The sequence below is a fragment of the Fringilla coelebs genome (genome assembly GCF_963513975.1).
Source record: "Fringilla coelebs genome assembly, chromosome: 1".
NCBI classification, from domain to species: Eukaryota; Metazoa; Chordata; class Aves; order Passeriformes; family Fringillidae; genus Fringilla; species Fringilla coelebs.
The window spans coordinates 144,617,736-144,633,159 of record NC_140028.1 but is presented as its reverse complement, the minus strand read 5'-3'; the positions used below and the strand labels follow the sequence as shown (position 1 = coordinate 144,633,159).

General features: G+C 40.7%; 1 protein-coding gene across 1 annotated transcript; it reads left to right on the top strand.

The window, feature by feature from the left end:
- Positions 1-57: 57 nt before the first annotated feature.
- On the top strand, positions 58-15,110 carry NOM1 (nucleolar protein with MIF4G domain 1; the record flags this gene model as incomplete). The annotated part of the gene is made up of 11 exons (XM_084211400.1): positions 58-996; positions 2,384-2,508; positions 3,442-3,637; positions 5,441-5,764; positions 6,245-6,355; positions 7,172-7,339; positions 7,940-8,061; positions 11,841-11,973; positions 12,334-12,465; positions 13,176-13,285; positions 14,159-15,110. 11 exons carry the CDS (start codon positions 58-60, stop codon positions 14,334-14,336), a joined length of 2,538 nt encoding a protein of 845 aa, XP_084067526.1. The 3' UTR covers positions 14,337-15,110.
- Positions 15,111-15,424: the final 314 nt, after the last annotated feature.

Below are 15,424 nucleotides of genomic sequence, written 5' to 3'. Positions count from 1 at the left end.
CGCTGTGCCCGGCATGGCGGCGGCGCGCCGGAAGCGGCAGCTCGGCCCCTCTCCAACATGGCGGCGCCCAGGCGCGGTGTGGCTCCGGGCGGGATGAAGCGGGGGAAGGCCACCCGCGCCCGCCGCGGCGGGAAACTGGACCGGCTGCGGCAGGCGGTGCAGGACTACGTGCAAGCGGCCGGCGGCCAGCCGTCCCTGGCCCTGCTCAAAGACTCCGAGAGGTACAATCGCAGGAGCCGCCGGGACGCCAGGAAGGAGAAGCGCAGACTAAAACGGAGCCGCCGCCGCCGACTCCAACGCGGGGAGCTGGTAGAGGTTCCCACCGCCCCGGCCAAGCCGGCCCCAGCCAAGCCGGCCCCGGCCAAACCCGCTTCGGCCAAGCCCACTCCGGCCAAGCCGGCCCAGGCCAAGCCGGCTCCTGCCGCCCGCCCCGGAGCCCCGGCTTCGCCCGCCGCTGGGAAGCAGCGGCCCAGGCCGGTGTCGGCACCGGCATCGACAGCCTTCGAGGCCCCCTCCGCCGCCGCAGCCACCTCGGCGCGGAAACGGGCCCTGCTGGAAGCCAACGAGGAGGAGGAGAAGGAGATCCGGCGGCTGGAGCGGCAGCTGGGGCTCGGGAAGCGGCGCAAGAAGCAGGAGGGGCCCGCGGGCGAGCGGCTGCCGCAGAGCTTCCTGCGGGACGGGCTGGGATACGTGCTGGGAGCGCTGGGCACACGGGCCGGGCTCAGCCAGCTCTGCGAGAGCAGCGACGAGGAGACCGAGCGGCAGCACACCGAGCCGGGGCCGCGGGAGCGCCCGCCGGGGAAGGAGGAGGATGGTGAGGACGACGAGGATGGTGAGGACGACGAGGAGGGTGAGGATGAGGAGGCTCAGGAAGACGCCTCAGACCCCTCCGAGGCGGATGACGTGGAAGGACATTGGGAGAGCGAGAGCTCGTCCCCCGAGGACGGGGTGCCAGAGGCCAGCGAGCCCTCGAGCGAGGAGGAGGAGGAGGCAGAGGTAGGATGTTCGGCTCGGCTCAGACAGCACAAACCTTCTTCCCAAAGCACATCCTGACCAGAGAGCAGAGTTGCATCGCCACTGTTAAGCCCAGGTGCTCACTGTCCAGTCGGGCCACGTGGAGCCTTGTCCTTGTTCTAAGCAGCTGGCCCAGCGACACTGTTGACTTGAGGGGTCTGCCAGGTCCTGGAGACACTTGTTAGACGTGGAGGGAGAGTTCCCGAGGCGTGGGGATCCCAGTTCCCAGGGTACCGGTCATCGGCTTCTCTAGGTCTGGATTGAGGGCACTTGAGACAGTAGTTTCATGTTCAGACTCTAGTATTTATTATTTCTGATCAGTAAAACAGTCTCACTACTGTGAGTTTGGCAGCTTTTCATTAGAAGGCACACAATGGCCAACAATCTCTTGTTACAAGGTCTTTTAAGACTAAACTATCCAATTAAGAACTGACACCTGGATTATTTCCCTTTTAACCCAATAACTGATCCCAAAGAGCCCCCAGTGGAGACTTTTCTGCCCAATTAGAAAATGCCACCGAAACCCATGAAGAAGAAGGAGAAAGAAGATGCGTGAAGAAGAAACTGAGGATGACACCCTGTGCCTTCCATCTTGCTTCCATCCACAACACACTAAAAATCCCAAAACCTAAATTTCTCACCAAGTGATACACCTACACTACTCTCTATAATCTATTTCATAATTTTTTGGATTCTAGCCTATCTTGAAGTCTAGGAAACTTTCTCCATGAGTGAGGGTCAGAGTCAGTGCTCCCCTGGGGGTCAGGACACTCCACAGCAGACAGAAATATTCCCAGTGCCCTGGGTTTCCACACCGAGTCAGGCTGGTGGCAGAGAATACCCTACAGCACAAGGCATGTGGGAGCTGTGTGTGAAATCCTCAAATAAAAGGAGCTGCCCTGGCATTAGAGTGTGAGAAAATGATCAGGCCCTTCTGCAGAGAGAGCTTGTGTTGAAATCAGCAGCGGTTACACGCTGAAATGTTACTTCCTGAATGATCTTAGAGGTTCTGCCAGTATTAGGTCTTATTCAATGGGTGGAGGAGAGGAGGTCACACAGGGCATTCAGCCTTCATGGGCCTAAATAAAACTTGAGTAAAACCAAGACTTAAGATGCCAGGTTTTAATGACCATAACTTAAAGAAAGTTAGGGAAGAGGGGCTTTGCTGTTGTCAAGTTTGTCATAAAGGGTAATTTTTTGCCTGCCTCTTTTCTTCATGTTGATCCTTTGGTGTTGATTATTAGATGATATGATATATCCTTAACTTAAAGTTTGGCACTTTAATCTTAAATAGAAATGTATATTTGTGTTCAAGTGTTTTAAGATACTGGTCTCATCTGATACCTTGTTTTCTTGTTTTCCGCCTAAGAGTGATAATCATGGTGCTACAAAGTATGTTCCTCCTCAAATAAGGAAAGCGCAGGAGACACTAGATGACAAGAAAAGAGAAGAATTGGGAAGACTGAAGAAAATGGTGAATGGCCTCATTAATAGGTAGTGTAATGAGGAAAGTCATTAATCTTTCTGGATCAATGTGACAATGCTCATCATTCATGCCCAGGTGGCAAGGATGTGACTTTTCTCTTCACAAACTGATTTTAAGTTGGCAATCATGTCTGCTATTGTTAAGAATAATTATCTTTATTGGTATAAATTCTTCAAAGTTAGTCATTATAGATGTTGAAAAATCTAGAAAATAAATTTAAGATTGGGCTGGGTTCCACACAGCAGTTCCCTGCAAGTGCTAGGTATAATTCACTAAGTGTCAGTTGGAGTATGCTTATTTAAAAAAAATCAAAAGAAAACAGGTTTTGGTTTGTTTTAATAAATTAAATTTGGGTTTTTTTAAATAAATTAAATTTCTCCAACACTACAGCTGAGGAGGACCAACCCTTTCTAGGTTAAAGTACTGCAGAATAGAAAAAGAAATTGACATTCATTTCAATTTTAGAGGTTTTTTTAAATCAGAAATCTATTGGCAATTTTCATCTGTTACCTATAAAACATAGACTAGAGTTTGTTCAGTCATTTGAAATTAGATATACCATATATTCTAAAGTATGAATTATTTTCATACTTAACTTCTTCAAAGACTCTGATGTGCCACAGTTAAAACTGCTAAAACCAGTCTCTTTTTGTATTAAATCTGCTCAGTAAGCAGTTTGACAGTGATTTGTAAATCCTGTTGTTAACATGTTTTTACATGTATTATTTTAAACTACACTAGAATTAAATGTACTGTACTTTTTTAGTTTAGTAAACACAAAAAAAATACAAAAGGTTCCTTCCAGTTATCTTATCAATCTTCAATCTTTTCTTCTTAGGTCAAATTAGTTTCTCTAAAAAGAATAGTTGTTTGTTGGATGAATTCAAAATTGTGGAACCATATAAGGAGAAGAGTGAACATAGGATTTTTTTCCTCCATAGGCTGAGTGAACCAAATTTGTCCTCCATCTGTGGACAGATGGAAGAGCTCTACATGGCCAACAGCAGAAAGGACATGAATGACACTCTGACAGACATTCTCATGAATGCCTGTGTTACTGCAGTTGCCATGCCTGCAAGACTCCTGATGGAGCACGTCCTTCTGGTCAGCATCCTTCATCATAATGTAGGAATTGAGGTAATTCTTCTGCTGGGGACAAATTTTGTATAATAATACATATTGTAGTGTGTTTTGCTTGACATTTTGTTTGAATTGCCTTGTAATTTTTAACTGTGTGGCACTGACAAGCATCTTTAGTTGAGTTTCATCAGGTTTTTTTGGCTTATTTGCAAGGTTTCCTCAAGTGAAAGGGTCTAAATCCATTCCTTTTTCTGATTTTATCTCCATGAGTTACCACTAGTCCGTTATAAACCCATCATTTTTTCATCACAATCTTTCTGTAACCAGTAGAAAAGTTTCTAACCTTCAGCTTCTCTTCCCTTAAGTTACACTAATCTGTTTCTGTTCTCATGAATACATGAGGGTATTGTTTTTGAACTATGTATATCCAGATAAGAAAAGTGTTGCAACTACAGGAATCCTTTTACAATGGTGGATAAACTTCTTTTCTAAGCAAATCATGCAAGTCATCAGTGGAATTAAGTAGTTATAACATGGAATATTAAAAATTTCAAAAAGCATGGCAATTTTTGAAGGGGATTTTGTGTTTTTAAGCCTGATGAATGAGGTAAAATCACTCTTGCCCAAGCTGATGCTGAAGCTCCTGATGTCAAAGGGAATATTTTAGCTAATTTCAGTTAAATGTCTGTCAGGAAACAAAGTTGTTTCAGCAGTGTATTCCTGTTAGATTACTCTTTTTTCTTCCCCCCACATCTCAATGCAAAAGATGTATTAATGCAAGTTTTTCAGTTTGTCATACTGTGGCCTGAATGCTGGCTCTGAAACCATATTAAATATCAGATGGATGCAATTAAAGCAACTTTTTCCATGTGGCCTTGGCATTAAACTTTTCTTTTGCCCCTCTTTGCTGCTTGAAGGCAGTTCTGACTGCAAATACAATGTTTCTGTAAAATAAATGTACAATATGCATTACATGAAAATGTGACAGTACAGCTGCAGTGAAGATTAGGTTGAGCAATTCAGAAGTGGCCCCGTGTTTATAAATTTGTGCAGCCATTGGATAGTTAACACCCAAGTTGGGTCAAGGCTTGTAATGCAGGTCAGTACTGCTGCTGAGACTTCTGGTTTTCTCAAGGTCAGCAGATTTTAGCAAAGTAATAATGGGTGAGGGTCTTAATTAGCAGCAATGTATTCATTACCTCCCTGTGTTTTAGAGCCTATAGGCTTTCTAATTGCAGCCTTTAGCATCAGTTTTCTCTTCAGAAATAAATCTATTCCAAAATTTCTTTTCCCAGCTATACTGCTGACAAACGTCTAAGAATTATCCCCACTTCAAAAGCAGCTGCACCTTACTCTCAGCAACTGTGAAAACTTGGTATTTTGGGGATTTTTTCACAATATTATGTTTTATCCTTCCATTAAGGATTTTGTTCTGGAATGCCAAACTCAGGAATGTGTTTGCTTTTTGACATGCAGCTTTTCCTGGATGAATGACTAGCAGCAACAGCATGCTAGTCTGACATCTGGAAAGATGCTAATATGTGTCCATGAATATTATAAATAAATGCTGGGGTGTGTGTACGGTATGTTCATAATATTTGTTTTTCTTGCATGGGCTTTAAAAGGCAACTGGATGTCAAATATGAGGTGTAAATAACAAAGACTTTTACAAAAATGTCACACCACTTAAATATTTGTGTATGTAAATGTAGAACATCCCTATTGGTTGAAAGGAGCAACAGTATTTCTTTAAAGTTAATAGTGGCAGTGACCCAAAAATGACTTTTACAGATGTCTGTAAAATCTACTTAGAGTTAACTGCTGGATTTTTTTTTTTTCCCTTAATGGATATGTTGCCAGGTCGGTGCTCACTTTTTGGAAGCTGTGGTGAAGAAATTTGATGAACTCTGTAAAAGTGATGCTGAAGGGAAGGAATGTGAAAATCTTCTTGCCTTGATTGCTCATCTGTATAACTTCCATGTGGTTCATTGCCTGCTGATCTTTGATATTCTGAAAAAGCTTGTTAGCACTTTCACTGAAAAAGAGATTGAGCTGATTTTGTTTCTTCTGAAAAATGTGGGCTTTTCCTTAAGAAAAGATGATGCATTGGCTTTGAAAGAACTGATCACTGTAGCCCAGAGGAAAGCAAGCACAGCAGAGAAGAAATTCCAGGATCAGACAAGGGTATGTGTTTGTTCTAAAGATTTCATATTCTCAACATCCTGTAATAAGTACTTGGATATATTGTTTAATTTACAGAAATGTTTTCTGCTACATTCTATTCAGGTTCTAAATTACCAATACTGTGACGTTTAATTATTTGCATTCTTCTTGTTTGTCTTTCTGTATTAGTTCTTAAGACACAGGTGCCAAAATGCTCATGATGGGTGGGACAGGACTGGTTTGTGTCCTATGCAATGGACAGTTTTTCTGTTTCATGATACTTTATACACTTAAAAAAATAGGTGTTTAGCAGATGAAGCTTGTGCACAGTTACAAATTAATGCAATAGGGATAAAAGTAAACATGTTTTATTTAAATTTTGGTGTATATTGGCAGCTGAGCTGCTTATTCTTACAGCATAGTAATTTCAAAGTACACTCTTCTACTTTATATAATAAACCCACAGCTTAGAACTGACAGAACTATTTCTTTCCCCAACAGGTTCGGTTCATGCTGGAGACGATGCTGGCACTTAGGAACAACGACATGCGGAAGATCCCTGGCTATGATCCTGAGCCAGTTGAAAGACTCCGCAAATTGCAGAGAGCTCTGGTGAGAACTTTCTTGGCTGGTGTAGCCTTGTTATTCTTAATCCAGGAGGAATTATTTGTGTTGGATGTCAGCTTTCTTGAGGATTTTTTGTTGGTGGTTTTTTTTTTTTTTTTTTTTTTTTGGTTTTTGGGGTTTTTTTGACAGAATGGGCAGTTTGTCTAGAACACCCAGTATAAAAGGGATGAAAGTAATTTATCGGTGCAGGATGTGCATATCAGCTTAAGAGGCCAGGCAAAAACAAGCTAGATAACCTAGTTCTGTAGGATTTCCTCTCTTAAATTTTTGCAGTCCTTCTGATGCACTTCTAGACTGTGTTGTTGAAAATTCTTATTTTGTTCAGAGTTTAAAATTTTTGTTATTTAACTGTACAACACATAAGGCAGTTTGTTGTGTCATTACTTGTAGTCACAAGTGTTCAAAAGGGAAATCATGACCACCGATTGTAGGATGCTGCAATGTCAGCATCCTCTGAATTCTAATCAGACTTTGTGATTGGAAGATGTCTACTTTTTAGATTAGTATCTCTTTTTTCAAATAAAAAACCAAGAGCTTCTACATGTAGATTTATGCAACTTTATGCATTTAAAAAATTACATCATATAGAAAGCTTGTAAATTCTTTTCAGGTTGCTGATTAAAACAAAGGTTAGGGAGAAAACATGGGAAGACCTTAATGAAGATATGAATTTATATGTTTAAAGTTTTTATTTTAAAACAATTTAAAGCGATTAAAGTATTTGTTGTGGTCTGTAAGAAGAGAAAAAAAAGGTTTCAAATAAAAGCTTTTGTGGTTTTTACTTTTGTTTTGTTATTCAAGGTTCACAGCAGTGGTTCAGGAAAAGACACCCAGCTCCGCGTGTCCCTGGAGTCTCTCCTCAGTGCTGACCAGGTCGGTCGCTGGTGGATCGTGGGCTCATCCTGGAGTGGAGCACCAATGATCACTGATACCAAAAGCCAAGCTCAGCAAAAGCTGCACATAGGAAAGGTAAATCCAAATGAAAAGTCTAAGTGTTTTTGAGCTCATGAAGATTTTTCATACATGTCGGTAAGTTCATTTCAGAGCCCACCAGAAAAACCTTCATGTGTTCTCATACAACCAAGCTTTTGGACTGTAAATTCTGCTCTTTGCTTTTTTAAAACATTATACTCATGTGCTTCATAACAGCTGTTACTACAAATATGGTATGGCTTGTTTTTTCTTACCCTGTGGAATTGCTAAGGTGAAAGAAAAGACTTGATTTAACAGCAGATTTGCTAGTAGGAATTCTGACAGGTTGTGGTGTCTGTCTGTGGCATATATCCAAGCTGATTCCAAAAGTAATGTGATGAGATGGTCATGGTGAATTACTTATGTTAAAGAAGTATGTCTTAAAATTAATTGGCACAATTAAAGTAGATTAAAATGTATTTCCATAGTTGAAAAAGCTCCTGATGATGTCTGTGCCTCTGGACAAAAGCTCAGGACCTTTGGATGGGTGATTAATGATTTATTGGAGAGCTTCACTGATGGTGTTATTTAAGGCTGTACAGAAATAGCTTTTTTTAAGGCAAACAAAAACAAAATAGCATATAACTTTATTTTCAGGTGAGTTCAAAAATAATGGAGCTTGCTCGTAAGCTGAGAATGAACACTGATATCAGGAGAAGTATTTTTTGTGTCTTGATGACGAGTGAAGACTTCATGGATGCCTTTGAAAAACTTCTGAAGTAAGTACAGAAATCAGCCCTAAACTAAAAACAGGTTGTAAATGCAGCATTTCTGGTTTGGGCTTCAGAACATTCAGATGATAATGCAGTTAAAAGAAGTGCATAGCTAGGAATCCACTTAGAGAAAACAGGTAGGAGAAGGGACCAGAACCTTGGTGTAAGGATTAATGGGGGCAGGCAGAGCTGACTGGCAGTCAGAGGAAAGGATTAGCAAGCCTGTTGTTGTCACTCCTGGCTGTAACTGTGATTTGCAGCATCTTTTGATGTGAGGAGCCTGTGTCTTTTTGCATTGGAGCTGTGTATCCCAGCAGAGTGGATGGAAGGCTGCTGCAGCCTTGTTTCCTTACAGAGGCAGACCAGAAGCCCTTGTAGAACATCTCTTGGGTTTTTTGCTAGATTGCTGTGATTTCTGTACTACTGCCACTTCTTTGACTTCTTGCCACCTTGTTAAGCCATCTCTGCCCATGCTTGCATGACCTGGTAGTGTTCTAGCACCTCCACTTCCCTCTTGCAGAATTTATTAGCTTTGGGTTTGCTTCACACAAAGACTAGTTCCCTTACCCCTTGACAAGCAGCTCTTCAGAAGAAGATGTGATCAGGGAAGAGCTCAAATCAAGCTATTCCTTATGTTTGTCAGAATATTATTTGCAAGTCTGTAGGAACTGCGAGGGGAGAGATCAGGTCTGAACTTTTCTGTCTCAGCCTTGTAACTCAAGGGTATTGTCTTACCAGGATGGCATGCAATTATTTAATTTGCTTACCAAACCAAAACAGACTTTGTAATAAAGTCAACTAATATTTGATTAAATGCCACTTTTGCAAAACACAGCTTGGACTTAAGACTGTGATGGAGTCATTCCAATATCTTAATATGGCCTGTTCAATTAAAAGAAATTAGCTGCTGCTGCAGCTCTTGCCAAGACCTGGCAGCTCAATTTGCAAATTGGACTTGACTCTCATCTGTGCTATATAAGCTAGTACACAAATCTGAATACATATGGGCTTGGCAGAAAATCTCTCTGCAGGCTGCCTGGTGTTTGTTGGTACTGATGTTTATACAGGAAACTCAAAAAGAGGAATTCTTAAATCTGCCCACATCTGGCAGAGTATAATGGAAAGTACACATAATTGTCAGTGAAGGAATTAGCTTCAATGTGAACATGTGTTCCAGAGTGTATGGGAATTTGTGTTTGTATGTTTGATGTCTCATGAGGAAGAGCATATAAAGAAATATTTTAACTGCTCTTGTTGATTCATCTGCTGCTAGTTCTGTGGCAGAGTTGAGGTGTGGTTAAAGGATAATTTGAACTACTTGAAATTCAGGCTACTATAGTTTTTCTAGTCCCTTTACTTCTTACTGCAGATGAAAGTATTAGTTGGAAGCCAGAACAGCTCCCTGAAGTGGCTCAGTGATTGCAGAGGTGTCAGTGAAGAGAGAGGGCTGGGAACATCTCTGGTGACAAAGAGCAGAGAGTGAGACTGGATGCTCTTCATCAGCTGAAAGGCCACACCTTCACAAACCACAGTTTCACTCAGGAGGGAGAATGAATGCTGCTAAAGTTTGATGGAGAGGCAATTTTTGAAGTTATTTTGTAGACATAAAGAATTTGAGAAACTTCACATCTCAGAAAATACTGGGCCACTCATGAAAGGCTCAGCTATTCTGTTGGAGTGAGATGTGCAGTTCAGGATAACTTTATGTCAGCAAGTTTTTCCTTGCAAAATGATTCTCAATTTCTTGCTAAATACTCACTACCAAAGTGAGTGTATCTACTAATATAATTTGAACTGACTTAAAAGGGGATTTAAGAGTTGCAATTTTTGATCTGAAGGCAATGCTAGTCTTGGGCTGCAGCTGATGATAACTAACCTACTTGGAGGCAGGCTTCTGCTGGTGACAAACTGCTTCAGAGGCAGTTAGCCCATTTACAGCAGGATCAAGATATAGAAGTCCATGGGAATACTGTAACTCATGAATAATTGGATCATTATTCATGAATGAGGTGGTTTCACATTCTTTATCAAAGAATATCAGGCTTATGAAATCTACACAGGTTTATGACAAAGCTCAGCAGTGAAAGACAGTCCAGACTGTTACATTTTAGATGTTTAGGAGTTCTAGTTCTGTGAAGTGAAGGTAGGAAGAAAATTGAATATCCAAGTGTTGTCATTTGGTTACAACTCTGGCAACATGAGTATTTCCTAAATAAGCAAGTCATGATAGGAGTGATGAGGAACAAGTAAAAGGAGACTATGCCAAACTAGTGATTGCAGTGTAGCTTCCCAAGTCATCTATTAAATGCAAATCTGATGGCTGAAAACCTGTATACTTGTTAAAAAAAAACCTTTTGTTGCTCAGAAATCAGATGGATCTTGGCTGATGGGAGAGCAGGTGGGTTATGACACAGACACAGCACTTCTAGTACTGACCCTTTTTGGAAGGGCAGACTTCTCAATTTTTACTGCTCCTTAGCCTAGAAAGCATCCCAGATTTTCCTACTGTAAAACTTTAAATTCTAGGGAGTTTGGGCTGAACAGCAGTGTTTTCTCTGTTCATCTGGGGTGTCTGTGGTCGCATGCACTGCAGATGTCTGGAGGTGTGTACAAAGGAGGGATATTGGCATCAAGTAATGACCAACTCATCAACTGGCAATCAACCAATTGGCATCAACTTGACCAATTGGATCAAGTAATGACCAAGTAAGGCAAATACCAGTGGAGTCAAACTTGGTTAGAAAGTACTCTTGAGTTGTACTAATGCCCTGTGAAACTTGAACTTGAAGCAATGAGTTGATATTTTTCAAATTCTAATATGATGCATTTTTCATTTTAATTGGTTTTAATGCTTAGGAAGTTAAATCATATTATTCACAGACCAGGTGCATTGTGAGTTAGTCACCATCCCATGCCAGAGTGTCTCAGCCCTCTTTTACACTGGTCAGCTCTTGGAGTGGGAAGGCTGCTCAGTCCTTGGCCTTCATGCTGAAGCAGCCAACATTAGATAGGTACATAGACAGATGCTGTTTTCTCCAGGCTTTTTTTTTTTAAGGTGCTTTGAATTCACTGACTGTATCCTCTTAGGCTGCTATCAAACAAAAATGAATTTCATGTATTAGGTATCATGGATTTGACCCAGAGATTTAAAAATTCATATCACCAAGTAAGAAAAACATCTAAGAAATCTAAGAATGTTTTCTTATCCTTACTAAGTACCACAGAAGTCAAGGGCCCTGGAAATGTTTCTCCAAATAGGCTTGCACTGATCCAAAGGCTGGTTTTCCTCCTATGACCATAAGTACATGTGTGAGATTATCACAATGGGACCCTACAGTTCTTGTTTCACTATTTAGCCTTTGTTTCACAGTTTAACCCTTGTAGTGGTATCTGTGGGTGCAGTGCTACTGCACTGCTGCTCTGTGCCCTCTCTTCTGTTCATGGAGAGCTGCCAACATGGAGTGGGATACCTTTCCTTCCCTGGGTAATGATAATACTTTTATCATTCCACTAATGTTTCTTGAGGTCTTACTTTTGCATCTCTTCCTTTAACACCCATAATGCTTCAGCATTTCCACAGAGTCGTACCAGGATACTTGTTTAGCCAACAGGTTGGAGTCCATTAGGAGTTTTAAAGACTTCATAGGTACTTTGTAACAAGTAAAATTTAATGTGATGTTTGGAAAGATTTTAATGTATTCCTCTCAGATGTTGACTGTAGCTCTTACTTTGTGTCAGCAAGTTTTTCCTTACAAAATGATTCTCAATTTCTTGCTAAATTTTAGGCTTGGCTTGAAAGATCAGCAGGAGAGAGAAATAGTTCATGTCATCCTTTACTGCTGCTTACAGGAGAAGACATTCAACCCCTTCTATGCATTTTTGGCTAACAAGTTTTGTGGACATGAAAGAAGATTTCAGGTAAAGACAAATCTGTTGCTTCATTGGTTTTGTGTCATGACTGTGGTTAGGAAGAGATTTACTGAATACCTGAGAATGGTGCATGCTTGTTAGGATTTTGATCCCAAGGAAAAATTCTGCTGGAATGGCTAAGCATTCAGTTAGGCATATTCATGGTCAGATCTGAATAGGAAATGAAATGCTGAATGTTTTATTTCTTCTGTTTTATGCATTTTAAAATAATTGGAACAGTCTGATCAAGCATTTCTGTTAATTAAAGGAGAGCTTATAAAGAATACAAGGTCAAAAGGTTTGTTATGTTGTTACTCAATTAAACAGCCACTTGATTTGTAGGATTATTTTTTTACCTTTGACCCCTAGGTGACATTTCAGTTTAGTATTTGGGACAAAATCAGAGACTTAGAAAACTTGTCAGCTGCTGCCATCTCCAACTTGGTTTCACTGCTGGCTCACTTAATAAGGACAAAATCACTGCCACTTTCAGTTCTCAAGGTTGGTGTGTTTTCTTTTCAAATCCTTCTGTGTTTTCCCTGCATTTGCTCGTTCTATGGAAGGCATATTTTCTCTGTTACTTATCTGGTACTTTAGCTGATTATACTAAGACAAACTTGTTTTAAAATTACCAAATTGTTCCAATTGATAATGGTAATGCTGTCATTTGGGGAAGGGAACCTGTGGTCACCCAAGCATAGAGAAAGTCTACATTTCTTTATTTAGAGCAGTTGAGAGATTATTTCCTTTAGTGTATCCAGAGTTGGAACTGAAGCCCCTTCATTAGCAGGCTTTGCCAGTGGTTTTTGTGCTATGGTTTTTAGCTGATGTTGTTTTTATTAGACAAGAAAGTGCTGAGTAGATTTCTTGGATTTCAGAATGGGTAGTCCACAGAATTCTATTAGAAGAGTAACTGGAATGTATTAAACAGGCAATTAAACAGATTGTGCCAGGTACTTACAAAGTATTTATCTAATTGAGAAAGGACATCTGGTATTCTGGTACCAGTAGACTTCTATTCCTTGGAAGGTTCTTTGCTTTCATTATTGATTGGCTTTTGGAGGCAGCCTTCTCAGGTAATTATTCTGTGCTAGACTCAAGGCTCAGTACATGCAGAGGCCAGTTGGTGTGCTTAAAGTTCTTCATTTAGGAGAGAAGCCCAGCTGTTTGAAATAATTGAATTACTCTAATTGTCCCTCTCTGTCTGTCAGGTAATTGAATTCAGTGAACTGGACAAACCCAAAGTCCGTTTCTTACGACAGGTATTAAGCACGCTGTTAACCAAAGCAGATGAGGAAGAAATTACTGACATTTTTATGAGGTAAGTGGTCACTGGCATCTCCAGAGAACCCTTGTTTAGTAGTAATTAAGAAGATAAAAAGTTTGCCTATTTTGTTTGAATTGCATTGTGCCTTTTCCACACATCTGCCCTCCATCCCTTAAAATGTGAGCTCTTCCTGGCTGAGTGGGGCCAGTGTGTCATATGTGTGGTGGTATAGGCTCTGATAGAGATGCAACTGTGTTATATAAAATAAGGCTTCCAGATATTCAATGGATCATTTTGGTCATAGGATTTTCATGAGCAGAGCTCTGTAATTCCCTGTTTCCCTTATTGCTGTACCTCCTGTGTGCAGTGGGATTCACTCTGCCAGCTGTCATTGCTAGGATGCATCTTAAAAAGGAAAAAGAAAGTGATACTAAAGAGGCAAATGTTTGGGGTATTTTTAATGGGTTTTTTATCAATGTTCTCTGAAAAATCTTTTTTTTGGTATGGAACAGAGTTGCCTGGAGAGGCTGGGAAATTTACATCCTTAGAGATGCTTAAGGCTTGACTGGATAAGTCTTGCAATATCACATAAAGTTTGAAAAAATTAGGTGGTGATGTTTCAGTTGTCATGCAGCAACAGAAGGAAGCTTGAACACAGAGTTTGCCTTGTTCTTTGCTGTAATGTAATTGTTTACATAAAGCAAGCCTTAGGCTGCAATATTCCATTTTATTGTTGAGGCCAGTTGTATGTCGTGTTTGGGCTGTTTGCCAAACCAAGGTAGACTTGGTAATTTGAAAGCTTCTTCAATAAAACTTCTTTTATAGGTTGGATTTTTTTCTGCAGCTCTTTTTGAGGAGGATGATAAAATGAAGAAACTTCTGAAACAGAGGAAGACTAAATGATATTTTTGATCTGTATCTTTACAGGATATCTGACAACCCCAAACTGCAAATGCTGCGGGAAGGCTTGAAACTCTTCCTCACCCACTTCTTACTGAAACATGCCCAAGCCCAAAAGAGTGCTGAAGAAGCTAGCTTGTTAAAAGAGAGAGTGGAACTAGCAACCAAGGCTTTAGAGGCAAAAGAACCCAAATTGAAGCTATAGTTGTACTTTTTCTAATAAAACATACAGAAAAACCAAGCAGGGGTCCTTCAGACCTAAATAATTGAGAATGAGGAGAGCTGTTTTACTCTAAAGGATCAATTTTCTTTATGTAAACTGTTACTTCTCTCTGTGTGCTAGTTAGAGGTTTAATTGAAGGGGATACAAGGTCTTTTTGAAGAAAGAGAAAATGTTGTGTTGTCGTGTCCCTTTTTGGGACAAGTGCTTCATGTTGGTGGCTGGTATCTGGAGAAGAGGGTGAATTTCTCTTCTATGATACTTTGACAGCAGTGGTGTCTAGCCTTTCATTTAAAGTAATAAAAGAAGCAGCCTAGCTAAAGGCTTTTGATAAAGAACCCTGGTACTCACCTGAAGAAAGGGGCCACTAGATGGCACAAGCACTGGTGAGTCGGTTGGGGAAGAAATCGACTTTTTTCTTAAAGTGTTGGAAGTTATTTGCTAATTCTGTGAATTGGTTCCCTGACTGTGGGTCAGGAAAAGATCTTCAGTTGGATTCAGAGCTGTAGCACAGCAACTTGAAGATCTGTCTTTGCCCAATTATATTGGGTTTAGAGATCACAGCATACTTTTATGGCTTTTTTAGCCTGTTTTTCACAGCTTTAGAATTGGAGTTGCCAAATCACTTGTGCTAATCAGATTTTCCTAGACATAAACAATATCATCAATATGAGTTTTAAGAAGAGAATACGCCTCTTAAGAGTTTGCTCACGTTTTTCATTTGGATGCTTAAAAAAAATAGGCGCATTTCTTTCTGTAACGCTCTATAAATGGTTTGTTTCTTTTGTCACCTTACCACTACACATTAAAATGCCATTTTTCTAAATGCTTTGGTATTTGTGTTAGCTTTACTCTGGCTGGCCTGCCAGGAAGAGAGCGACCTTAAATTGGGTGGAGAGGAGAAGTCCTCTCTTGTCTGGAATGTGCATCTGTGATCTACCTGTGTTGGAGTTGTCAGCCCTGTTTCTGCAGCCAGACCTGCCTCTGATGTCCAATGGGCCATTTCCTTATGGTTCCTCCCAATTTGCCTGGGATACCAATTGATCTGTCCCTGTTAGCAAAATTTATTTTTT